Source organism: Polypterus senegalus, chromosome 1 (assembly GCF_016835505.1).
Source record: "Polypterus senegalus isolate Bchr_013 chromosome 1, ASM1683550v1, whole genome shotgun sequence".
Lineage (NCBI taxonomy): Eukaryota > Metazoa > Chordata > Cladistia > Polypteriformes > Polypteridae > Polypterus > Polypterus senegalus.
The window spans coordinates 153,874,590-153,902,275 of record NC_053154.1 but is presented as its reverse complement, the minus strand read 5'-3'; the positions used below and the strand labels follow the sequence as shown (position 1 = coordinate 153,902,275).

At 36.6% G+C, this 27,686-nt stretch overlaps 2 protein-coding genes across 5 annotated transcripts in view; one reads left to right on the top strand and one right to left on the bottom strand.

Moving 5' to 3' along the window:
• The window catches only part of agtr1a (angiotensin II receptor, type 1a), a 98,871-nt gene that overhangs the window by 44,798 nt on the left and 26,387 nt on the right, over positions 1-27,686 (bottom strand). Inside the window, exon 1 of one of the 4 annotated variants that reach the window (XM_039760632.1) lies at positions 25,524-25,595. The exons of the other annotated variants lie outside the window; for them this stretch is intronic. The gene's annotated coding sequence lies outside the window, so the exon portion shown is untranslated. Of the gene's footprint in view, positions 1-25,523; positions 25,596-27,686 lie in introns of those variants that run through there. 4 annotated transcript variants of the gene reach the window in all.
• Positions 407-25,979, top strand: LOC120533724. Its single transcript, XM_039760643.1, has 3 exons — positions 407-641; positions 23,053-23,120; positions 25,498-25,979. The coding sequence occupies exons 1-3, from the start codon at positions 569-571 to the stop codon at positions 25,957-25,959; spliced, it is 603 nt and encodes a 200-aa protein (XP_039616577.1). The 5' UTR covers positions 407-568; the 3' UTR covers positions 25,960-25,979.

Genomic DNA, 27,686 nt, shown 5'->3' with positions numbered 1-27,686 from the left:
AGAATTAATTTGTGTTATGGATTATTCTTACACTTTAACACACTTTGGGGTCAGTATAAAGTTTAAGTATAAATAATTAATAAACGCATGCCTATATATGTTGTTAATGACTTCATAATGGCACGGCCTTGTTCGAGTTAAAGCAGTCGTCAGTGGCCTTAGTGTGAAAAAAGGTTGCCCACCACTGCTGTACTCTTTAGTGCACCTTTTTGCCTGATATTCTGAACCTGATGTGGCACCACACTGTAGCATATTAAATAGCAGAAAGATTTTAACAGTATTGACTGACCATTAAATGGAGTTCACAGCTCTCCTAAGGGAATTGATAACTAACAAATATCTTTTGCAACTGAAATTAGCAAAACTGGCACCAAAACCTCTTGAAAATCATTTTGTCCAGCTTTGCAGTGCTCCCTCTCTTGATATCGTCTATGAAAAGCTTTCCATTCTTTGGCCTGCCTCCACAGTCTAATCCAAACTGAAATATTTTGCCATATTTTTTGTCTTTGAAATCAGTGATGAGTTTCCTGAAAAAGATGAATCTTAGAGATGGACAAGAAGTTTTCCAATGGACATAGATAACGTAGAAGCTACTTTTAACTTTGATTTACCAAAACCCCTCTTAATTGTCCACTTTATGAGTGAGTATAAACTACTATTACTTTGTATACTTTCTCACTGAATTTGCCTACTTAAAAGCATCTTAAGTTAATTGAAAAAATGATCACAAAGTTACTATGACATCAGAATTTAAGGGGCTTTGAGGATTTGGAAGGGGCTATGTGTATAAAATTCATTATTATCATTATTTTTTTATTTCATTATTATTAGTAGTAGTATTTATGTGTAATCCAAGGCCACTATATCACAATTCACTGCAAAAGCCCCAATTCCTGTCCTTTTCTTTTTATCCACTTCTGTGTATTACCACTTGTCTCTGTGTAAAGAAAACTAGCAGTAACCTTAGAACACAGATGCTTCAAAACCTAAAAGAATATATACATTTGTAATTTATATTTTTAGTAGTACAAAAATTATATTTAGTTAACAATCTTTAATATATTACAATACATATACATGAATGATTTCATTCTGAAAATTATATAATATCACATATTAATCTTAGTATTCTAAATTTTTTGAGTGCTGTCATGATGGGAGTTTAATGTGCTCTGTCTGGTGACTACTGGGTGCCAACTATGATTGGCTAAAGTGATAACCAACTGAAGAAGCACGTAGTGATTAATGAGTGGGTTGGGGTACAGGTAGATTACAAAGAACGTAACATGCTACTTTAATTATGATGAGTTTTAGGAAACCCTTATAAAATAATGAGTGATCTTAACATAGAGTTCTACGATAATCTTACCATTAGAATGCTTTCAGGAAATTTACCTCAGTTTACGTTAATGAAGATATTACCAATAGACGGTTGAGTTGCTTTTTTACATTGTGTCTTATTTTACTGTAGTGTAATGAATTCTCCTATATAAGGGGATGTTAAATGTTTACATCAATAAAAGATGTTATGTAATGTTGTCAGAGTAGCATGGGATTAAGATATTGCACTGCAAACCTCAGTGTACCCTTAGTACTGATTTATTGTGTGATCCTCTGTGGGTCAATTTGCTTACAAGTATTCCATTTACTGAAATATTAAACATTTTGTACTATGGGCCTGTGATTTGTTAGTCAATTTGGATGAATGCATTTAATTAATGCAAATTTAATAAAAGGATAAGTGTTGGTGTGTCTTTCTGTGTCTGTGTGGTTCCTATGCCTCTGTCATTCCAACCAATGGCGCATCACAGACATTAAGGCCAGGTTTATACTTCACGTGATGCGACGCATGCTCCAGCGGACGCTTCTGCTATGCAAGCGTTTAACTGTTTATACTTGCATGCGTACATAAATCTGGAAGAATCCACCATGTGGCAGTGTGAGATATCACAGTGAGAACAGGTTCGGCCTTGCTGTGTTGTGAATTACCTAGAACACCGATTAAATTCCGATGACACCTTACTGCAATATTTCTGAAAAATGTTTAATAATTAAATCCAGGGATTGTGTCCATTCCAGCAGGCATTGGGCACAAGGCAGAAACAATCCCTAGACGGGGCATCAGCTCATTGCAAGGTGAATACAAGCACTAACATACACTAGCGTCATTTTAGTGTCACCAAATCTGCATATCTTTGGAAGGAAACCGGTGCACACTGTGGAAACCCAGTAGGAAAACAAGCAAACTACAGGCAGGGCATACCAGCGACGTGACTCCCTGCGAGACAGCAGTGCTACAGTTCCACCACCGTGTCACCACCATGTGTGTAATTATTAACAGTATTCATTATTTAAACAAAATTAACGATTTATCTGTAAAATGTAGCATACATACTTTAGTGCATTTCATCATGAAAGTGATATCAAGTATAAATGTAAGGATTCTAAATGTGCAGAGAGTTAGAATATCATACTTTTTACATGGGGGCTTTTTGTGCTTTGGGCGTGCTCTGTCTCTGGGTATATCAGAGGACTGGGACTGCGTGAAGTGGGTCTTAGCCTCACTTGGGGAGGCAAAAAGGGAGGGTGGGGTTTAAGGGGGGAGAGAAAGAGAGCAGGCTTGATCTATACCTAATCTATCCTCTCAATCTTTATAATTATAACTATCAACGTAATAATAAGCTGCATGGCAACAACTCTTGGGGAAATAGGAAATTAAGACCTAAACTATCTCACTTCCAGTTAAGACTATAAAATGACATCAAAAACTCAGAATCAGTGTCTCCATGATGGGACAGTTAACTTCGTAAGCTGGAATGTTAAAGGCCTGAATCACGAATTAAAGAGAAAGAAAGTACTTTCTCACCTAACAGGTCTAAATGCTAAAATAGTATTTTTACAGGAAACCCACTTACTAAGCAAGGATCAGTTCCGGCTGCAAAAGATGGACTGGAATGTTCCATTCTAGTTTTACAAAGAAAACTAGAGGGTGGGAATTCTCATACATAGAACAGTACCATTTGTAGCATCAGATGTAGTATTGGATCCTGAAGGGAGATATGTAATGGTCATGGGAGACTTATCTAACTGTAAAATGATTTTGATAAATGTTTATGCACCTAATGTTGATGATAAGGAATTTATACAAAATTTATTTGCATCCATTCCCAATCTGAACACTCATAAAGTTATAATGGCTGGGGACTTTAATTGTGTTTAAATCCACTTTTAGATAGGACTTCCTCCACAGGGGAACGCATCTAACACTGCAAAGATAATTACAAAGTTTATAACTGATCACAACTTATCAGATCCCTGGAGGTTTTTAAACCCAAATTCAAGAACATATTCTTTCTACTCACCAGTACATCATTGCTACTCAAGGATTGATTACTTCTTTATAGACAATAACTTCTTGCCTAAGATTAAATCTTGTAAATACGATGCTATTGTTATTTTGGACCATGCACCTATGATCTTGGAGCTGAAATTACTAAGCCCCATACACTCACCCCAGATGGCCCTCAACCGCTTCTATTAGCTGACGAGAATTGTACTGAATTTATATCCAAACAAATCAAATTCTTTCTAGAGACAAATACATCCCCTGAGATCTCTGCAGGAATACTCTGGGAAACTCTTAAGGCCTTCTTAAGAGGACAGATTATCTCATATCTTTCCCACAGAAATAAATCCAAGCGAAGAAAGTAGCAGAGATAAAAAGCGAAATTACTAAAATAGATGAAGAACATGCCAGACTACCAAGCGAGACTCTACATAGAGGAGGCAGGCTCTACATTCAGAATTAAACCTCTTGACAACTAAAGAAACTGAACAACTAATTTACAAATCCAGACATCATTATTATGAACATGGAGAGAAAGCTATTAAGCTTTTAGCTCAACAAATTCACAAGCAAGAATGCAACGCAATCTCGTAATCACTAACACGAACGGAGATAAAATCATCGAACACAAAAATATAATGTACACTTTCAGAGACTACTATAAATCCCTATATACTACTGAGTTTAAAGAAGACAATATACAATCTAATGCATTTCTGGATACATTACAGATACCACAAATAGACGCTTTTAGTGTGGAGGAACTTGATAAACCTCTGCATTATCAGAATTACTAGATGCTATAAAGTCACTCCTAGGTGGAAAAACAGCAGGCCCTGATGGCTACCCTGCAGAGTTTTACAAGAAATTCTCCGCTCAGCTAGCTCCCCTCCTATTAGCAACATTTACAGAAGCCAGAGATAACCAATCTCTTCCACAAACCTTTCACCAAGCACTAATCACTGTCTTTCCAAAACAAAATAAGGACTTATTACAATGTGCATCATACAGACCAATTTCACTTCTGAATAACGACGTTAAAATACTCTCTAAAATCATAGCTAGAAGGATGGAGAAAGTGCTCCCTCGTAATATCACAAGACCAAACTGGATTTATTAGGGGCCGACACTTATCTTCAAATCTTCGACGCCTGTTTAATTTAATATACTCACCAACTAAATCAAACACCCCAGAAATATTATTATCATTGGATGCAGAAAAGCATTCGACATGATTAAATGGAAATAACTTTTACTACATTGGAGAAGTTTGGGTTTGGCCCGAACATTTGTGCATGGATTAAATTACTGTATACTAACCCAGAAGCTTCAGTTTGCAGATAATATGGTACTGTATATATCAGACCCAGAAAATTCTGTGCCTGCAGTCTTAGCAGCACTCACAGAATTTCAAAAGATCTCTGGTCTGAGAATTAATCTGAATAAAAGTGTACTCTTTCCAGTGAATTCTCAAGCATATAATATTAGATTAGACACCCTACCTTTTATCATTGCATAACAGTTTAAATACCTAGGGGAAAACATCCCAAGCAAACATAAAGCTCTATATCAACAAAATTTCGCCGTCTGCATGGAAAAAATTAAACAAGACTTGCATAGATGGTCAACCCTTCATCTCACACTAGCTGGAAGAATTAACACTGTTAAGATGAATATTCTTCCTAAGCTCCTTTTTTTATTTCAAAACATCCCAATATACATTAATAAATCATTCTTTAAGCAATTAGATTCAACAATAACCTCATTTATTTGGAATTCAAAACATCCACGCATCAAAAGAGCGACCCTACAAAGACAAAAGGCAGAAGACAGCATGGCTCTACCTAACTTCCAGTTTTATTACTGGGCAGCAAATATACAGGCGATAAGAACCTGGACACAAATAGAAGAACATACACAGGCTTGGTCCGCAATAGAAGTAAAATCCTGCAGTACTTCTTTGTATTCCTTGCTCTGCGCTCCAATAAACAAACGTTATCGGCAATACACTAATAACCCAATTGTGCTCCACTCACTTAAAATCTGGAACCAATGTAGAAAGCATTTTAAGGCGGAGAAGCTTCTATCTGTGGCACCCCTGCAAGAGAACCACATCTTTCAACCTTCACAAACATGCAGTTTTTAATATCTTGAAAAAATTTGGAATTAACTTGCTTAGAGATCTTTATATAGACAACGTCTTTGCTTCCTATGAACAATTACATTCCAAATTTAACATTCCAGTTACACATTTCTTTCACTATCTTCAAATCAGGAACTTTGTTAAACATAACCTTCCAGATTTTCCTCATCTTGCACCCTCATCCATGCTGGAAAAAATATTGCTCAATCTCAAGGAATTAGACTCCATCTCTACAATATATAAAATCATTTTACAATCCCTTCCTTTCAAAGATCCAAGAGGACACTGGGAAAAAGATCTCTCAATTAATATATCAGAAAAGGAGTGGAAAGTAGCAATGCAGAGAATTCACTCGAGCTCCATATGCGCAAAGCATACAATTATACATCTCAAAATTATATATCGAGCACATCTGTCTCGAGTAAAACTCTCCAAAATGTTTCCAGGGCAGGATCCAACATGCGAACGTTGCAACCAAGTCCCAGCCTCACTGGGTCACATGTTCTGGGCCTGCACCAAATTAACATCATTCTGGACCAAAATTTTTAATTACCTTTCAGATAGCCTTGGACTCACAATCCCTTCTAACCCATTAACAGCTGTGTTTGGGGTTCTTCCAGAGGGGCTTAAAGTGGAGAAGGACAAACAAATTGTGATTGCATTTACTACACTTTTGGCACGCAGACTTATTCTGATAAACTGGAAGAACCCAAACTCTCCTCTTTTAAGTCAGTGGGAAACCGATGTGTTATACTATTTGAAATTGGAAAAATCAAATACTCAGTTAGAGGATCCGACAGACTTTTTCAAAACATGGCAGGATCTAATCAGTAATATTTTAAAATAAGTTCATAAAGCACAGAGAATTTATTAATTTAGGTATGTTTACAAGCCTTAAATTTTACGCCGTTTGGCTTGCTCTCTCTCTCAGGGGTGGGGATCGATCTGTTCTTAACTCAATTTTTCTTTTTGTAAAAACTTGATTGCTTTGTATGGATTGTAATAAAATTAATAAAAAAAAAGAAGAAATTACTAAGAAAACAAAGTGTGTTCAATCACTTTTAATGTGTTCTGTGTTGTGATCTATTGCTGTTTGCCACTGCTGTCAGGTCAGGAGGAAGCCCCAGAAAAAAAAGACGGTACAAAAGATGGTATGTGAGACTTTTAAAATGTATTGTGTCATTACGATCAGGGATATGCAACGCTTGAATATAAAAGCAGCATGAATGCATCTGTATGTTGGCATTTTGCTTCACGACATCAAACCATTCATCAAACATTGAAGCGTGCACATCGATCCTACTAGGATCTGCATAGAGGCTTTTTGTCACATGTAGATGAGGACCTGCTCAGAGGACATGTCAAATGAATGCTGGGAACGTGTGGCAGCCAATGTGCGTGCACATATGCGTTCTGAGCTTGAAGTATAAATGAGCCCTAACACTGCTTTTACGACTCTCATGCCAAATAGCTTATAGCAGAGACATACATTGCATGGTGCACTTCAAACATTAATTCTGAGGCCTACATTGATTATTTAAATTTCAACTTGAAATTTTGAAATTCTAGCAAAGCTAGAAATAAAGAAATGATTACCTTTCTGTTCATTTCCTGGGCTACTTTTTCATAACAGAGCCTATCCTTGACAGCAACAGATACCTGGCAATAACCAAACTTGTAGATGACAATAGTCCATTGCAGGGTGCATTCACTTACACTGGACCACATCTCTGAGTACATAGGGAGATAATACAAAATCTTCCCAGAGAACAAATAGTTTCAAAATTAAATCTAGATTAATGGAGCCAAGTGGCAGCAGTGCTAATCATTGTGCCAGCATTTCACCCGTCGTTAAATAATAAAAAATAAGTAAATAGTTTTCCATGCTAAAAAAACAGAAGACAAGGTTAGTGACACAACATTTTGACTGTGTAGTCTTTATTAGATGTGACATACAGTAGACTAAGTGTTGTGTAATGTTCTTTTCCATTTTTTTATTATGGGTATATCTTATATCATCTTGCCAATTTAAGAATCATACTAAAAAAGCCCTAACTTCATAATTAAATATATTTTTTATTTATGAAATAAAAGTTGCTTGTTTGAGTGACCCCTCCATTGTCAGTTAAGGAATCTTTGGAGTTGTTATGTTATGGTGTTATGTGTGATTCTTGTCTTATTTTTGGTTCTCATGTGAACAAAGGGAATGCCTTCAGGCTCTCCCTTTTTCTTATCATTATAATTATAATAATTGATATGCTATTATCCTGATAATATATTTTTCAACAAATAAAAATTTGATTGCAAAAAAAAGGAAAAAAAAAATAAACAGTATAGTGATCTGTTTGAGTGCCATAATCAACTGAGCCTGCTTAAGACCAATGTTAGGGTTAAAGCTTCACTGGGCTGATGGGCTTTGGGAAGATTAAAGGGTCTCTAGCCAGAGAAAGTAGATTCTTTATATCTGTCTTAAAATGTTGTCATATGAAGCAGTGCATTTGTCCTATTGGGTTTTAATTCAGCCCACTGAAGTCAATTTACAAGGGGACCGTGGATTAGCGGAGTAAAATGGATGATTTATCTTGCAGTCACATTTCACTGACCTGGTAAGGGGGTCCCTGCTGACTGGTGGACCCTTGTGGTTTTTCTTGCAATAAGAACAATACATTTCTGGCAATCTTCAGAATAAGTGCTGGGGGCTTACTGAGCTCAGAGGTTAAGTACAGGATGTGTCTACCAGAAGGTCTATGCAATATGGGGTGATCACTGTACACTAGTAATACCACACCCTTTCCACCTAAAGCAACATAAATGGCTTCTCTGAGGAAAAGGGTTTTGCATTTAGCATTGGATTGTAGGAGGCAAAGGTAATCTGGTAGGAAATGTAAACAAGGTGCTTTGGGAATATTAGCTGACCTCAGTAGGCAGGCAGCCAGAAAGGTTGTTTAGCAAGGGGACCTCTTACTGGCCTCTTGTTGGCTACTTAGTACTTATTTTTGTTATTTCCTCTCTTTCACTCAAAAAGCATAAAACACTTGGCAAGCAAAGCCCTGTTTAGAAGCCCTTTTGTGGCAAAAGGCATCAATGGTAAAATTTTTTTTGAACAAATTATGCAGCATAATCATTCATAATCATTCATTTAGGATTTCACCACCTGCAAAGTATTTCATATTTGAGAAGACATCAGATTGTTATGAGCTAGTATTTCACAGTAGATGATACATTGAGGGATATCTACAGATGGAAAAGCCATTTTCAAGTAACTCTTGATTTATAAAGAGACATTTCTGCGCAGTCAACTCTTTTACTGTTTCATTTGTCCTATGGCACTCTGATTCTTCTGCAATTTAATACTTTATAGCAAAGACACTCTGCCTTGAGGTCAAAGGTGAGACACCATCAGTAAATCAATCCTCCATCTGGGCATCTGTGTATCTTCCCAATCCTAATCAAAATCATACTCTCACTAAGTTATTTTTTACATTGTTTGTATTCTTTAATAACTATACAGCACTTACATGGACCAAAATTGTGTTAGTGAATATAACTAATAGGAATTAATGAAAAATGGAATTAAGGTGAACTGAGCTTTTCTAAATTTTCACTGAGTACATTATTGTAACACAAGAGCTAGGCTACAAAGACTTGATACAATTTACCAATTGTTGATACATTTCAAGAATAAATGGCAGTTGACAAAGCAATGTTTCTTATTTTTCAGAAACAAAGAGTGTTGGTTGTTGTTGATGGAAGGTTTGAACTTAGTTGTACTTTAATTTGAAATGAAGGTATGAGTAGAATCATCAGAACTTTATTGTCTGCTTATGAAAAATCTCAAATACATCTTGTGGAGTTGATCAACGACTAAGCAGTGCTGAACCTAAGTGGGAAGTTAAACACTGAAAAACGCATAACATTGATGTTGTTCATTCAACGTAAATTTTCTCTTTCAAGCAACTTAAGATTAGTCATTTAGTGTTGCAGCTTGAAATATTTGGTTTCAGATCTCAATCAAAGTAAAAAAATTTGTTTGTACCAAATTAAGTTATGGTGGAGGGAATAAACGTAAAAATCCTATTTCATTTAACTTAATATTTTAGGTTGTTCATGTGCTGTGTTTGGGGGCTGTTTATATATTCTTTCGGTCGAACTTTCCAGTTTGAGGGCTTTCCAACTGCCAAAAAAGAAGAACAACTTAAAAAAAAATAAATTTACTTCAGTAAAAAAAACAAGTGAATTGCACCCAATCACTCTAAATGATTTGCCTCAACTTAAAAATTGTGGGATCAATAAGCTAGAAAGAATTCTATTGGTTCAGATTGAAAATATTAAGTGAGAATCATCACATTTTTTTTTCAGTGATGCACATAAGGCCTTACACTTACACTGTATCAAAAGCGAGTGATTTCACACACACACACACACACACACCAACACTGGCATTCACACGGGATCAGGTTGGAGCCACCAGTTATCACTGAATACCCAGGCCAGACTTTCAGACAAAGTCCCTCATGCTGTAAGACAGTAGCACATGCCACTATGTCACTGTGTACCTAATATTACCATTTTGAGACATTTAGCATCTGACCACTCAAAGCACCACTCTAACTCTTCCTTTATGCCTCCTACAGCATATATAAATAGACGTGTAAATATAGAGACTAGTGTTATGAGTAATCCACTCCATGGTGACATTTCTGTGGCCAGTTCTTCCCAGTAATAACTATAGGGTCCAAGGCCCCACATTCTTCAAATCTCCTGATGGTCTTAGATCTGTCAGTCAAGCCACTGAGGTTCTGTGAGGTCTGATTTGTATTTCAGCTTCATGTGGTCCAGTAAATATAAATCAAAATATCATAGTGCACGTGTAACCTTTCAGTTCATCAGTAGATCAAGACTGAAATAAAAAATATTTTAAACAATGCCACTTTTTTAGCTGCATACCACAACAGTCTGGGCCACAAGAAAGCCATTTTTATTCAGGAGACTTTTAGATTATCACTCGATGTGCGCCTCATAGTTTTTCATGTTTCATACTTGAACAAGCATTGTAAAATCATGTGCAGTCATTTATAACTATGGAAAGAGAGTGACTAAACATCAATATAGGACCTAATTTAAGAAATTGCACCTAAAGATTTAATTGTAAAATAAGTGTATACTCAATTTGAAACATATGTCTTCACCAATATGAACATGATTGGTTATTCTTCTTGGATATACTGATTTCTAATGGTGGAAAAGTGTTTTTAAATTTCAAATTATGTTTTTATTGTTTTTTTTATTAATTACAGAGGTTACCTAGTTCAGTGTCTAGCCTTATTGCTCAATGTGGTGGGTTGGAAATACTGTAACTTCTATAATGTTAACAATGTTGGGCTTAACTGCAAACTTATAAAAATTGTTGTACAAAATGAAGAAACCCATTTTTCAGCAATAATAAATTCTTTCACTGTAAGCATGACTCTTGTTTTAATAGCATAATAGGTTGATCACAATTGAATTTTGCTAACTTCTGGAAATTACAACAAGGCATTTTTATCTTGCTATTCATTTTGGCTATGCTATCTCTTTTTAACCCAATAGTCAGCACTAAGTAAATGTTCATGAACAAGGTCCAAGTCCTTGAAAACCATAATTTTCGCTTTTATAAATAAAGTTTAAATGTCTTTATCTGTAAATTAGCCAATCTGAGAAGAAAACAGTGAGCCTGTTTACATCTCTATTAAGCACAATCTCTGTCTGCTTGTTTGTTCTTTATGAACACACTAAAAAATTATTTTAAGCCACACACTTGGCTTAAACATTTGGCACACAGATTCTTCTCACCATAAATCAGGCTTTTGACATGTAATTTGTGGCCAGTGGTACATGCAGGAGCGTCAGAGAGAGAAAGAGAGAGCTGCTGCCTAGGACAAAGCTGCATCAAAGTCTAAGTGCACATGTCTGCCACTGTCTAGGAGAAATTTTTATTTAGTGGAAGGAAAAACAAAAATATTATATACAAAGAAGTCTTCCAATACTAATAATAATTATGTACTAAATGAAACAAATATCAATGCAATAAATTTTGATAATATATAATTAGTAAAAATGTTTTAGCTTTTCAACTTTTAACTTTTTTACCCAGGCGTTGCCTGGTCTGTTAGCGAGTATACTATCAGATAATGTAAGAGAATGTGCACTGTTCTTAATGCTATATCTAATAAAGATATGATAACATAACATATATGACCTTTGTAATTAACTTCATAGTTTCAGGGAGAAGTTTTTACCAGCGAGTTCAAACTGGGGATGGCACTTGAAGGGTGCCCCTGCTGTACCCTATAACATACAGTATGTTCCACACACTTGCTCACACACAGCCAATGTAGAATTGTGTATGCCTTTGGGGTGTGGGATCCCTGATACAGGTCTTACATCCCACACAAGACAGTGAGCCCAACCTAAGTGCCTGCGATTTTGGGCAGCAGTGCTATCCACACTGCTCTTTATAGGAAGCATTTGCACTAATAAGCAATTTATAAGAATAATGTAATATACCATGCTTTTATTGTATTGCATTTTTTCTTCTACTTAGCAGAAAAAGGTACCTGATGAATATTGTGCTCTCTGTTTTATTTAACTCCAATAGCAACAGATTTTAATGGAGTAAACAAGTTTATAATACATTAGTAAAATGGGTAATTGATAAGTAGAATAAAAAAAGTGTAGCATCAGTAGACAATAGACAGATGACCAAAACTGAAGAACAATTCAGTTCTTCAGTTCTTCTTTAAAGGCTTAAAGGCATCTTTAAGCCTTTAAGTGCTGTGAAAATAGAGAGAACAAATAGGAGATGGAAAGGGAAACTTTTTGCAGGTCAAAATTACAGGGAAGAAAAATATGCATGGTGACAAATTTGAGCAGTCAGTAAACCCTAATTCAGTGGAAGCTTACCGAAGCGACAAACAAGTTAAAATGTGACTAGCTTTAAATGTTGTGCCTTGTGATGATGTGTCTGCTGATTATTACTTTTTAAAGAGCTTATGAATAGATTTCTTCCTGAGGTGTTCAAATTAAAATGAGTCCTCGCTACCTACAACAGGTAAGACTGATTTATGGTTGGGTACTGCATTTAGACTTCCAGTGCAATTGTGCATAGTATGCTGCTATAAATTATGCAGTACAGTTGTCCTTTTATTTACCCGGTTTTGTGTTGTGTCTCCTTTTAGTATTTGTCCTTAGATCAAATGTTATGTTTTGCCACATTTTATTTATTTCACTCATATCATTTTATTAAAATAATGTAGCAACCTCCACACCCTAGACTCGAAAAAAAGGCGAAGTAAAAAAACAGACAGACGTAGTAAAGTCTCTCAAAAGTTTTACTTGAACAGTCAAGAAGAAAACGCCGACCTCGAAAACCCCAAAAAGAAAACCTCCTAGCACCCTCTCCAACCCCTCCTCTCCTCCCGGGTCCGGGTCCCGCTCCCCCGCTTATCGCATCAATCAATACCTTGCTGTCAGTCTTCCATGCTGTTCTCCGCCCTCCCTGAGTCGAACCTAACAGCCACACACACAAAAAAATGAAAAGGCTTCAACCTGACTGGGACACTACCAATAATTTCTTTCCTGTAAATTAAGCAATCACTTCAGTGGTAAAATCACAATTCATGAGAGCATTATGCATCATAATTGAAATTATACTCTTATTTGTATGTGTGCTGCATATACAGGGTTGTGGGTCTGTTGACAAAAGGCTTCCGACCCTCTGAGCTCTGAAAGGTTAAAGAGTACAGCTCTGACTGAAACTCCAGGTTTAGTATATGCCATCATCCAAAAACATGGCTTTTATATGAGCTATTATTGTTCTGACTGTTTGGTAATTTTTAATTTATAGTAATGTAAATCGTGACACTCACAATCATGTCATATAGCATATGATGAAAAAGGGTGTTACTGAATGGAAATACGAGTTAGAAGTGTATATCTGTACAGGCAGGGATCCCCTGGGACTGAAAGCAAAATTTGTGGGCAAGGAACCACTGCATGCTCATGTAAGTAAAAATTGGTTATCTGATTTAAGAATACTGGATGGCAAATTACCTACACAAATGTGCAATGAACTTGCTGTAAAACTATTGCTGTTTTGAATGTGAACAAATACAACTGTATTATGAAAAGTCTTGTTTACCTGGTAAAAATCCAATCATAATGCCATTATATTTATGATGTTATTTTCAACCATATTTAGGAAATGCATCAGGCAGATTGTGGGATTTAAAACTATCCTGCACCACACAGAGAAAAAGACCAGGAAGTTAGGCATTTGTAGCTGGTGGTCATTAGTTTAGTATTCAGAAAGAAAGGAGCTGAAATATCTGAGATGTGCTCCCTGACTTAACAAAATTGTACTTCACAGAGAAGCAAAATGTCCTCTCTGATAGGATTAAGCAATGAAAAGTAATGAATTTTGTGTGAAGGCATTTGTCCATATGAGTCTGTATTTGCTAAAGGCTTTGTGCAGCTTGCTCAATATTTCATTGAAATGACTGAGAAATATGTAAGATTTGACATCCATACATTAATAACCTTAATGCACACCAAAGTATAACCAGGCCCATTTTTTTCTCATTTAATTCCCAGCCACTTTGAAAAAGAGATGTTACCATATAAGGGACACTGTAATACGACTTTGTTGCATGTGCGTTCATCAAGATGATGGTCTTACTGCATGGGTCACAGTTTCAAAGTAAACAAAAGTAGCACTTTTAGCCAAACACACACTTTCAGTAAAAAACATCTACATTAAGAATCTTAATTTTTGTAATAGATTACCTTCTGTTAATGGCAGACAGAAGCAGTAAGAATATCTATGGGAATGAGATTAAAAAACAGTCTGGCACGCAGCTCTAATGTGCATATAACATTATGTCCACCCTGGAGCAGCAATGACTGTGTCTTACTTCATAAATTCATTTGCGTGTCTAGTTTATGCTGGATAGCTTAAATCATATTTTATCTCCTGCAAAGTTTAAACCAAGTTATATTTGCAGTTGTCACATTGATGTTTGCGTTTATTAATAAGGGGTTTACATTTGACGCTGTGCTCTTTCTTTCTCTGCTCTTTTGTTGGGGCAGATTTATCAGTGCAATTTTGTCCTGCATGCTAATAAGGTGCCGTTGTTTATCAAGTAGTTAATAACTGAAGAGCAACTCCAGAAACAAAGAGAACAATGGTGCATCTTTAAGCCTTGATTTAAACAATACAATTACATAATGGAGTTAGCTTCTTCTTTCGGCTGCTCCCGTTAGGGGTTGCCACAGCGGATCATCTTCTTCCATATCTTTCTGTCCTCTGCATCTTGCTCTGTTACACCCATCACCTGCACGTCCTCTCTCACCACATCCATAAACCTTCGCTTAGGCCTTCCTCTTTTCCTCTTCTCTGGCAGCTCTATCCTTAGCATCCTTCTCCCAATATACTCAGCATCTCTCCTCTGCACATGTCCAAACCGACGCAATCTCGCCTTTCTGACTTTGTCTCCCAACCGTCCGACTAAGCCTGCATAAATTCAAAAAACATATTCATCTGAATTGTTTTTGTACATTCAATTAACGATAATTTTCACCAGCTATTGATAAAGATGCATATCTTATTGTTTATTTCATCTTATTATAGACCTACTGAATTTTCTTACAAAATTTCTTAGTGGATCAGTCCACTAAATGCAATGTCTAGCTACCATATGTATGTAATGGTACAAGCAAAACCCCTGTTCCTCAAAGATCTGCATGGATATTGACGATTTTCTAAAGGCTCCAAGACAGAAGGTTTAGAAAGTTTGAGCTACAAAACTGTTAACCACTTGTTGTGCAGAGAGGCAATGAGACAATGAGATAGAAAATGTCAGAGGTATCTAATTTGCTCATGGGTTAACACAAAAATGGACATTCTGGGGAACTGGTGCTGACTTCATTATAAATAATGGATGTTTTTGACAGGAACCAAGTGTAGGTGAGCTACCAGAGGTGAGGGCACAAGTTGCTATGAATCACGTGAGACTGCATTATTATCAGCATGTGATGAAAGGTGATGGTGCATGCACATTACACAACCATACACCTGGGTAATCTGTTATATTCAGGTTTGTATTTATGTCTACAAAGGCTTAATAATTGAAAGAAATTAAGTGGTGGCATATTGTAAAATACTAAAAATACTAGCAATCTAGAAATGTGTCTTAGAAGGCTCCCAGGTTATCTGTCTCCCTTTTGCCTGACAAAGGAGTGAGAAATCTGGAGGTGATATTCACTTTAGGTCCCTTCTTCTTCATCCACAATTCTGGATTGAGCCACTGGTGATGTGGCTTAAAAGGTCTGGTTTACCTGCAATGGCCAGATAGATGCTATGGGCTGCAGTCACCCCTCACCGACAATTAAAATGTTTGGTTTTATAATAGCAATCCAAATACATTATACTATAATTAAAACAAAGTAAGCTTTCTTCCTAATTTCCAATATATAGTCTTCATTATAAAATAATATATACTTAATAAAGATAAATCTTAGATTAGTTTGACCCTTTTCTTCTGTCTTCAAAAAAGCAATACTTTAACTTCACTATCCCCTACTTAAATCATTTTTATTTTTTTAACATTCAGCTAAACTTTCTCATTTTCTTTACCTTATCTCATTTAAATTCTACATACAGTATTAAAAATACACTTTCACTGTGTCATTACATCTCAATTACATTTTCCTTAATTATTCATAGATACATTCAGTAAAGGTTTTAAAATTGAGAGAGTTATTAGCTGCAGAATTGGGATGGCAGTGATGTTTACAGATACAAACGTTTTCAGAGAATTGATGGTTGAGAAATGTAAATTAATAGTTGGAATTCTCAGGAGGTGGGACCTTGGAAAAACTAAATATAATCAACCAGAGTAGGCATTAAGCAATGCTTTTAGTTTCCAACAGTGACTTGGTGCTGAAGGAGCAATGCTAAAGAAGACTGTATGTGACATGATTTGTTTAAAAGTTGTGGAAAGTGACAGGAAGTACTGAATGTTACCGGATAATCTGATGACACAGTGAGTGTACCAAGTGAGGTGTGAGTCTTGGACCAAAATAATAAGAAAGTTTTCTTTGCTACCGAGCCATGCTTTGGGGACAAAACACCTGGGGCCTCATTTATAAAGCTTGTGTATGCACAAAAAAAGCCTTAAAATGTGTATGCACAAATTCCCATGCAAATGTTGGGATTTATAAAACAAAAACTTAATTGGGGAACGCATGTATATTTATGGCAACTCTGACTCACGTGTATGCAACATTTCAGACAAACTGAGAAATGATGACACCCTTGATCAAGCAGAGAAATGCAGCCAAACCAGATAAATGATCATTCATGTCTACAATAATTCATATCATTAAGCCATTATTATAACGTGCATTGACATGGCAAATACAAGTATATTACACCTCAAAAAGATGAATATAATGCATATACTGTATTTCGGTTCCCTTTTAAGAGGGCCAATGCTGCATATTTAAAGAACTTTTTTTAGTTTTTCATCAGTTTATATCATCTGTCTGTGGTCACTTCTCAGGAAACTGCACGAAAGATCAGGAATATCTCAGCCAAGTTTCACTCAGTCATGCCTTCTCTGCTGGAAGCCATTATCCAACCAGCGAGGCACTACATTCAGTTTTTGTATGGTGGGGTGTACATTCATGAAACATGTTTCGGCCAATGTAAAAAACCAATTTGTATTAATGTCCGGATCTCACAGTGTAATTAGAGCATTTGACTGCACTCATATTGCAATAATGGAACCTAGCGAGATTGATTTTGTTTATCATAAGCAGTTACATTCTATTAATGCACAAGACATCCAAGATGTACAGTAACTGGCCAATTTCATGTCTCAGTGGCCTGGGTCAACCTGTGATTCCTTTATATTGAGGCAAAGTGGCTTTGACACATGTGATGCCACTTTACTTGGTGGCTGACATGTTAGTATGGTAACTGGCTAAACCCTCAGTGTTTCATATGGTCTGCAGTATTCAATGTAACAGCAATCACGTCTTTACATGTGCCAGGTGACAGTGCTACCTGCTCACACAATGACACCTTAGGCCTTTCCCAGACTCTCAGAGCTTGGAACAGAGGTGCTATAGTGTGGTGTATGATCTTGCACTCTCAGTTGCAGAGAACAGCCAGATAGTCTTGAATGCAGGTAGTGGGATCTCCACGCATCCGGAATGAGCTGCTCTACCAGCCAATGCAGTTCTGCAGCATTGTTATTTCTTATGAATGAGATGGATCAGCATGCTCCATATATGGATGTTTCAGGGCGGTATTGGAGGCACATTCATGTACACACATGTGATTTATAAATGGTAAATTGTGTAAAAATTCGAGTATGGTATATTTTATAAATCTGATTGTATTTGGTGGTGGTGCGCATTCTTCTACTTTATTGGTGTGCACATATTTTCACCATCAGAACCACGCAAGTTTTAGAAATGAGGCCTTAGAGCTATAGGGACAGGCTTCTCCCAAGGCTATAACATCTGTTAAATTTCAGTAAACTGGCTTTCAACTGTGTGTGTGTGTGGGTTACCTTCCTCTATATATCTTTGAGGTTGTTACATTACTTAACTACTCATTTTATATACTAGAATATAAGATATAAAATTCTTTACTTGCACAAAGCAACAACCAGGGAGGTGAATCTACAAAAGGAGAACTTTATTTTTGTGTTTAGCCTTGCATTTACTTTGTCTAAATCAGGGCTCCTCAGTGAGGGTCCTGGAGGGCCGCAGTGGCTGCAGGTTTTTGCTCCAACCCAATTGCTTAATAAGAAACACTTATTGCTCAAGCAGCACTTCTGCTTCACTTTAGTCATCTCATTCGTTAAGATTTTGAACCCTTATTGCTTATTTTAGTCTTAAACAGCTGTAGTCTTGGTTTTTAATGGCTACTAATTAGCAATAACATGCAACTGACAAAAGAAACCAGTATTTCTCCAGTTAGCGTGTTACCATTTACACCTGTGTCTATTAATCATGCACTATTTTGGTTTAATGAAATACCTGGAAGGAAAGTGAAGTGGAAAAAAGTAAAGGACTGAGAATTACTCCTCTATTTTAGCCTTCAATCATGTGTTAATGATATCTTTAGAAAGGGGAAGAAAATGTAGGATATGAGAATGACCTGACATAGCAGAGTTAAAGCACTAACAAGCCATGAAATGAAAATTATTGGCAAGAATTGTTTTCTAATTAAGCAACCAGGTTAGAACAAAAACCTGCAGCCACTGCGGCCCTCCAGGACTGTGATTGAGGACCCCTGATCCAAATGAACCAGATTATTCAATGTTTCATTTTAGAATCAAGGTCTTTTATCTGATTTTCTAATATTTTAGTCTATACTAGAGGTAACCGTACTTGGTGTTTCAGCTAAAATGCCAAACTCTCTTATCTGTTTTTAAAGTTTTTTTCTGTGGTATTATATTAGTTTTCCTCCTTACTTGAGTATTAAAGCCCATTCCTAAACCAAGCCAGATCTTGGACCACGCTTTTTGTTGGGCACATGTGTGGCCTTTCTACCTGACATGAACTAGACAAATTGACACTGTTTTAGGTCCCTTCTGACAAATTTTGTTTCTACCTGATTCCTTCTACTGGTAGATTGCCTACTGTTTAATCCTTGCTATGGCCAAGGTTGACTTGGTGGCTAGCACTCATGAGCCTTGTGACCTGAGTTCAAATACTGGCACTCTCACAGCCGATGTGAAATTTACATAACCTGTCTGCACTCATTTCAGTTTTCTTGCCGTTATTTTGTATCCTCCCACTCCCTTATGGCACCTTTGTGGATATGTGCTACAGTGATTAGTGCTGCTGCCTTATAGGATTCAGAATCCTAGATTTTTACACTTAGAAGCTGTCTGTGTCAATTTTGCATGTCCTCACTGTATCTGTTCTCTGGTATTACAAATTCCAAATATGTATCTCTGTTAGAATAATTGATACAGTTATTTTTGTTATATTTTGTTAAACTAGTTTTTTTTTCAATACAATTTTTATCTTGGTAAATCACCTTCTGATTAGGTTTCATGAAGTTCTGACCATTTCTGTTTTGGTGTTTATTATTGCAACTTACCTCAATACGTTTTTATTTTCGAGAGAAGCATTTCAGTTTAGTCTTTATGTTAGGCTTAAGCAGTGGCCTTTTGAGTGAGTTTATGAAATGCATGGTGTGCCTTCATAACACTAGGACAGTAGAAACACACAGACATGTCCATAAAGTATGCAGTGATCCCCTTTCCATCTTAATCACCTATAGAGTTATCTTTTAAACATTTAGTAAAATATGTCTCACTTGCATAGAAGCAGTGTCCACCTCTTCAAGGTGCAGCCTGTTCATGTTTAATCTACGGCTCAGGTACTTCTTGTTACATTAACAGAGCACCTTACCACCTGCAACACAATCCCAAATTAATAAATAGCTATATCTGAACATTTTCTCACTTTTTGTGTGTGATCAATTGAGGTGAGTAGACAGCAGCTTTCTGCAGAGACAAAGATAAGGCTGGTTGATCAGCATAACCTGTCATTTTACCTTCTTTGGAATGTTTCTGTTTTTTCAGTTTGTCATTGTCTTCAACTCCTTTCTAAACCTCTGAAAGCAGTTTATGTGTGTTTTTAAATTTGTCAGGTTCTTTCCCTTTTATGTCGGTGTCATACTCAAAGTACTCCCAGACAGTACCTTCCTGCTTACGACAAGTTCTTTGCTGTGTTTCCATCTTCTGCGTATGTTCTGTCCAGGCATCTGGCAATTGTCATTCTCATTGAGCTGCATAACCATATAATGCATAAACACGTAGTGAAAAAGGACAGACAACAGCAAAGGTCCTGTTAAGTAACCAGGTTGGCATGTGCAAAAATTTCAGTTACATTGCCCTGTGAGTACAACCAGAGCTAGGGTTACCAAAAAAGAGGACATCGAAACAAAAACAGACTTTCCATATAAGCACCCGGGGGGTGGTTGCCCGAATGAGGGTATTTACTTATTAACTTCCCTAATGTGTGTGGCACACTTTGTGCTTCTTCACACTGTTTGAGAACCAGTAATCTACGGCATCGCTTTTGAGGGTTCATCTGATGTTTTTTAAGAACTATACAGTAGTTAAAACATAAAAAATAGATGTAAAATGAAAAAAGGTTAACTAGATTGGAAACAATGGGCTGCATTATGTAAAACCCTGACATGTGAGGTGAGGTGATGAGGTGATTACACTTTGGTAAGGGCGCCATTTTCATGTGACACTATTTTTTTAAATTAAAAAATAACAACACAAAAATGAGAATTAAATATAAATCGTAAGAATGACATACACAACCAGTATTTTCTTTATATACTACCTTAAAAACTGAGAGAAACATTTTAAAAGTTTCTAATTTTTCATAATGCAGTCACCTCTCACTTCCGAGAATCAAAATGACATCAGCACATGTTGAAACTACAGGTGTATGATATTGGTGCTCATGATTTTCACATTGTGTATGTGGTGATTTGTCATTTCGTAAAATGTTGTTTATTTCTGGGATGTTATTAAGGTGTCAGTCACATGTAGAATGCCTTTTAAATGTCTCTTAATGATGCCTCAGGCAACATTGTTTAATGCGCCAGCAACTGAGTTCTATTTGCTATTATGCAATATGATTATCTATTGTGGTGGGCTGGCACCCTGCCCGGGGTTTGTTTCCTGCCTTGCGCCCTGTGTTGGCTGGAATTGGCTCCGGCAGACCCCCGTGACTCTGTAGTAGAATATAGCGGGTTGGATAATGGATGGATCAATGATTATCTATTTGAATATAATAATATTACATTTTTAGTCATTATAAAACGAACTTAAAAATGTATTAAATTGCCATGTCTATTTAAAACAATCTAGCACAATTCATTCTTTTGTCTGTTTCATGAAGCTGAACAGTTGTACTCTGTATTGCTCATGCCTGGACAAAGTGCATACATCTAGAGTATTACAAATCATTTAAAAATGCTACAGATCACAATTTTGTATTTATTTCAGAGTCAACAAGAGCTTCTTTGTTTATCACATTCTGTATTTTTAGGGATGACTACAGTCCAGAAATGTATTTTCATTTTTTTTAACAAATACTGTTTTCTATACCTGCATTCATACATAATAGAATTCACATAATCTGACACTACAGATTCAGGTGCAGGACAGAAATCAATCCCGGACACAAAAATGTTATTTCTCAGACAAGATAAAAAATATTGCATGAAATTGGGGGAAAAAAGGGAAAATGTTGAACCACCAATCAAAAACATTTATCAAGAGAAAACCAGAAAATTTTCAAGGCCTACTGTAAATGTAGTCTGACAATGGGGACTAAGTTGATTTTCGTATTATAATCCAGCAAGCTCATCTGTTCACGTTGTTTAAGATACTTTACATGGCAGCATTTGTTTGTGTTTGTAGATTCTTTAGAAAGTGTAATTTCTGTGCTATCTTCAAATCAATTACACTTTGCGTGCTGTTTTAATAAGAACATCATGATTTTTCAAAATAACACATTTTTTTTTCTAATTGTTTTAATTTTTGTCAACATAATGGTGGACCTACTTACTATTCATTGTTGTCTCTAGAGCTCCTGTCTGACCCTGCAGCTTAATCAAGCATTAGGGCTTTCTTTGTGATATCAGGGTTATTTGTAAGTATTTGGTCACCAAGTTTTGAGCTCATCTTCATTTCGAGCTCTTGTTCTCCATATTTCACAAACCAAAGATGCTTCTCAGCAGATATATGACAAACTACTGAAGGCATGAATAATATTCACAATGGTTGTGCAAACAAACTAGAGAGGTCACTTTAAACTTTAATATTTAAAGAATTACCTTACATTTAAAGTAAAAAAGTTGTACATTCCTTAGAGGGAACATTAACCAGGCTAGGCTAACAATTGGTTTATTTAAAAAAAAAATTGAAGCGACTAGTTTCTGTGTCCATACTTTTCAATTTTATTTCAGTTAGGTTTTTTTTTTATATGAGGTTTTAATTTCAGTTTATTTTTATCATAACTGATTTTGGTAGCCATGGTAGTTTGGTGCTTTGTCTTTTTCTTTTTGTGTTAAACTCATTGTCACGATATAAAGTCATACAACATAAACATGGGAAGAGCTTCAGAATATTGGTCTTAGTGTGCCACCTATATGACTCCAGATATTATAACTATATCCGTGGATTTTACAAGATTGGTGCTAAAGCAACTAAAAAGGTAGCCTGATAGCAGAGGACAGATACAGAAGAGTGGTGTCCTGGTTCGATTCAGGAAGCAAGGACTACGGCAACCACTGCCTGGAATATGTCTATCAAACATACACTCGCTGGCAAACAAAGTCAACAAACTGCAGCTGTTAATATGTACTAAAACAGACTTTTCTTTTTTTATCTGCTCTGTGCTTTATTGAAACATGGATGAATGAATCTATTCTCAACTCTGCATTGGATTTATCCGACTTCATGTTTTACAGAGCGGACCTCGTTACCAGGCTTTGCAACAAAACAAAGACCGGAGAAGTGTGTTTCTGTGTTAATCAAGGTTGGTGTGATGATGTGACACTTTTTAAAATCATTCTTTCCCAACCTAGAATTGCTTATTATAAACTGTATGCTGTTTTCCTTACCATACAAGTTTTCCTCAGTAATTTTATGTGTTTACATTTGGCCTTGTGCTAATGCTCACAAAGTGCATGGACGACTCGCTGATGTAATCTCTAATATTGAAAAAGACAACCCAGACTCAAAGATCATTATTTTGGGTGATTTGAACCATGTCAATTTTAACCAGGCCATTCCTAAATATCAATAGTAAATACAATGCCCCAACAGAGATGAAAATAGTCTAGATCACTGTTATGTAGCTATTAAAGATGCTTATCATGCCTTCTGATTCACATTATTCCTGCTTACAAACAAAAGCTGAAAACTGAAAAGTTGGTAAAAGAAAACAGTTTGAAAGTGGACCAGACTGGAGTGCCTTCAAAACTGCCACCTCTAACCCATATAAATGCACTGATACTGTAGCTTCATATATTTGTGGCAATATTTGCATTCCAAAAAAACAATTGGGAATTTAGCAGTGATAAGCCTTGGTTCACCCCAGAGCTCAGATGACTGTGGTTTCAGATCTGGCAATCATGAGGAATACAGGAAAGCCAAGTATATCTTGGAGAAAGGGATCGAAGGTGCGAAAAGAAAGTACTCAGATAAGCTGCTGGAACAATTGTCTGCGAATGACAACGCCTCAGTCTGGAGAGACCTTAAACAGGTCACGAATGACAAGAAATGAACATCAAACAGTTCTGCTGATCCCAGTCTGGCTAATCAGTTAAATCAGTTTTACAATTGCTTTGAAAGACAATGCGACATAGATCTACCTGATGGTCTAACTGTTACTACTCTACACTCCTCTTCTTCTCAGCTTCTCCCTCCTGTCATCACTGCAAAAGAGATCTACAGCTTATTCAAAAAGCAAAATATTAAAAAAGCTTCAAGCCTGGAACCTATTTTCCCTTCCACACTCAATCACTGTTCAGAGCAGCTGTCTACAGTATTTATTGACATTTACAACCATTATCTGGATCTGTACACTGTTCCTGCTTACTTCAAGACTTTTACCATCATTTCAGTAGCAACAAAATCAAACGCCACAGGCATAAATGACTACATACCAGTAGCTTTAACCTCTGTGGTAATGAAGACCTTTGAACACCTAATTCTGAATTACCTCAAGAATGCTGCAAAAGACGTCCTGGACCCATTTCAGTTTGCATACAGAGCGAACCATTCTGTGAAGAATGTAATGAATTTAGGCCTGAGCTTTATTTACCAGCACCTTGATAAGCCATGGGCATATGTGAGGATCTTGTTTGTGAACTTTATCTCTGCTTTCAATATAATCATCCCAGAGTTCCTTGATAAGAAACTCGGCCAGTTCAATCTGCCATTGGATCATAGACTTCATGGACCAGAGACAGGAAACAGTATGTGTGGTTGGGCACACACATCTGACCCATTAACCCTTAGAAATGGTGCACCACAGGGATGTGTCCTTTCCCCACTACTTTTCTCTCTTTAAATAAATGACTGTACCTTTGGTGATTCATCTGTCAAACTTCTTAAATTTGCAGATGACATAACATTAATAGGTCTCATTTCAATCAGTGATGAGTCCATATACAGAGAAGAGGTAGAAAATCTGACATTGTGGTGCAGCCATAATAATCTGGACCTTGACATTCAAAAAACTCAGGGGACGATCATAGATTTCAGGAAACAGTCACCTGCTCAGCTATCACTTGCTATAAATGGCTTAACCGTTGGGATAACAGAATCATTTAAGTTCCTGGGCACTGTGCTGTTACAAAACCTTAAGTGGGACAATAACATTACATGCATTACTAGGAAAGCCCATCAGAGAATGTTCTTTTTGTGTCAGTTGAGAAAATTCAATCTCCCTCAACCAATATTGGTCCAATTCTACACAGCCATCGAGTCCATTCTGACCTCATCTACTGTATAACTGTCTGGTTTGGTCCTGCCTCTGTTCAGGTTAATCTACAATGAATCATTAAAGATTATGAAAGGATCATGGGCTGTAACTTACCACACACTGAAGTCCTATATAAGTGCAAGGTAAAGATTTCCCTTTGTCTTTGTGCCACGGAAGCTAAAACAACATGTCACCTAAACAGTTTTTTTTCCACCTGCAGTTATTCTTACAAATTTACAAAGTTTTGAGATTCTACTAAGTATCTATGTATACCTGCACACTAGACTGCCTGGACATTTTAATCCTACTATCTCATGTCACACACATGGACATGGGAGACAACTTGAGGACTCAAATACATGTTTTTTTCTGCCAGAGTGGGGGTTGACACTGCCCTCTAACTCTTTCTCCCTTTCTCCTACAGAACCACAGAAGATTCCATGCACTAACCACTCTTCTGGTCCTCAGGATTCAGACACTTCCTCTTCCGGTCAACCAGAAACTGCCTCTTCTGATGACAACACTTCCTCTTCCGACTATCCAGAACATGCCTTCAGATGACATCACTTCCTCTTCTGCTCCCCAGGATTCTACCCTCAACCTTCATCACTTCCAAAATCCTACATCTTCCTGTCTGTTGCACATATCTGCCAGAAAATTGTACACATCTCATCAGTTCTGTTGTGAACTCGAGTCTGTAAAGACATATTTGCCATATCTCTTTGCTCGTTTGACAAGTACATGGGGCAGAATCCCCAAATCTTTATGCTCTTTCCTTGTTTTCTTTCACACTTTTATTTTTTTTATTGTAGTGCCCTTGTATGCTGCATCATATTTTATCATTTTATATTTTTTCTTCTTTTATTTGTCATGTATTCTGTGTTGACATTTTATGTGGCACCAACTACTATCAAGAAAAATTTCTAATAAACATTAGTGTACCTGGCCGATAATGTGAATTATGATTCTTTTAAAGTGTTTTTGTTTTTCAGCCAAAGGAATGCTTTTTAGTGAACATACTGTATGTACAGTAAGTGTGTCTTGTGATAAACAGAGTCACTACTTTGCATACAATACTTACTGAATGGTCTCTGTCATTTATTCAGCATCTCAAAGATATACAGATTATTTCAGGCAAGAACGAATGTGGGTGTAGCTGAGTGTGCCTTGTGATGCACTGAAGTTTGTTTCTGACTGATGCCTTTTGCTGCTGGGATAGTCTGACACTCCTCAAAATGTAATTTAATTAGACCAAGTAAGTTTGACAATGTTATGCATGGTATATGTAATTGACAACTAACCCTGTGTTTATATGCCCTGAGATGGACTTATGTCCTTTCCAATATTAGTTCTTGCACGCAGTAACACTGTAATTGATTAGGAGATTACAAAAATAAGTGAATAGTTTATTTATATACTGGCTATATGTGTTTGACTTATTATCCTTAAAAGCATAATTTCTGCAAGTTTCATATTCATCAAGTGAGCCACCCATGTGTGAGAGTAATTTTAAAAAATGAGATATGTTTAAAGTCAAGTTTTGAGTTTGGATTGGAAGCTCTGTTAGAATGAAAAGCACAACACAATATTCAATTAAATCAATTCAATCACCCTGTTGTTTTTGTTCAATAACTGATGTGGTGTACTTACTGCCTAATTACTAGGCAGTGTATATTGTGGTGGGAGCATTAAAAGGGTGGCTTGTGCTACTGGCTTATGGATCCTGCTTCTTGAGTTTGAATCCTGTGTTTAGTTGCTGACTATGTGGAACTGGCATGTTTTCCTTTTTCCTCCCTCATCTGAAGGACAGTGCATGGGGTTAATTGTTGAATTTCATCTGACCCTCTGTGAATATGCGCATGAGTTGTTTCTACAGTGGTTTGGCACCTTGCCCAGGGTTGATGCCTGCCTTGTGCCTGAAGCTGTCAAATGTCATCATCTCCACAACCATCAGTTGAATTAAAGTGGGTTTGATAATGTTAGAATAAAATATTAAATTAAGAAAAAAATATAAATAACCAAGTGTCTGTCTTATCTCAAAACTGAGCCTAGCTTTGTTCCTGTTTGCTTACAAGCAATCCAGAAGTTAACCTAGTTATGAAACATATGACTATGCTTCAAATTCATCATCTGACACAGATAAAAAAAGTGACAGATGGTCTCTGCCAAACTGTCTTTCATTCTAAAGCCACAATTCCACAAACTCTGGCTTCCAAATTTGTTGTAGCACATACCAAGCCCTATAACTTGCCATAGCACTAAATTGTCTAAACTGACAGTGGAAGTATAATCCAAAAACAACAAACCCTATTAAATAAAGTATGCTAATCCAAGCAGTTAGATAAAGAACAATCCTTTGAGAATGTAATCCTTTTTAGCTGTATCAACATGATAAAGGAAGCATTGGCTCCTCACACAGAGGGATCTTAATGGCATGCTAACGACTTTCCTCAATTATTAATGTGTGATAATCCTCACAGATTAGGTTATATAGTTACATGGTGTGATGGCAGAGACTGTTTGTGCTCACGCTACTAAAATGACAAGAGAGAAATATGATCAACAGCAGTGTTCAATCCAATCTCCAGCTTCCAAGAAAGAGGAGCATTTTAA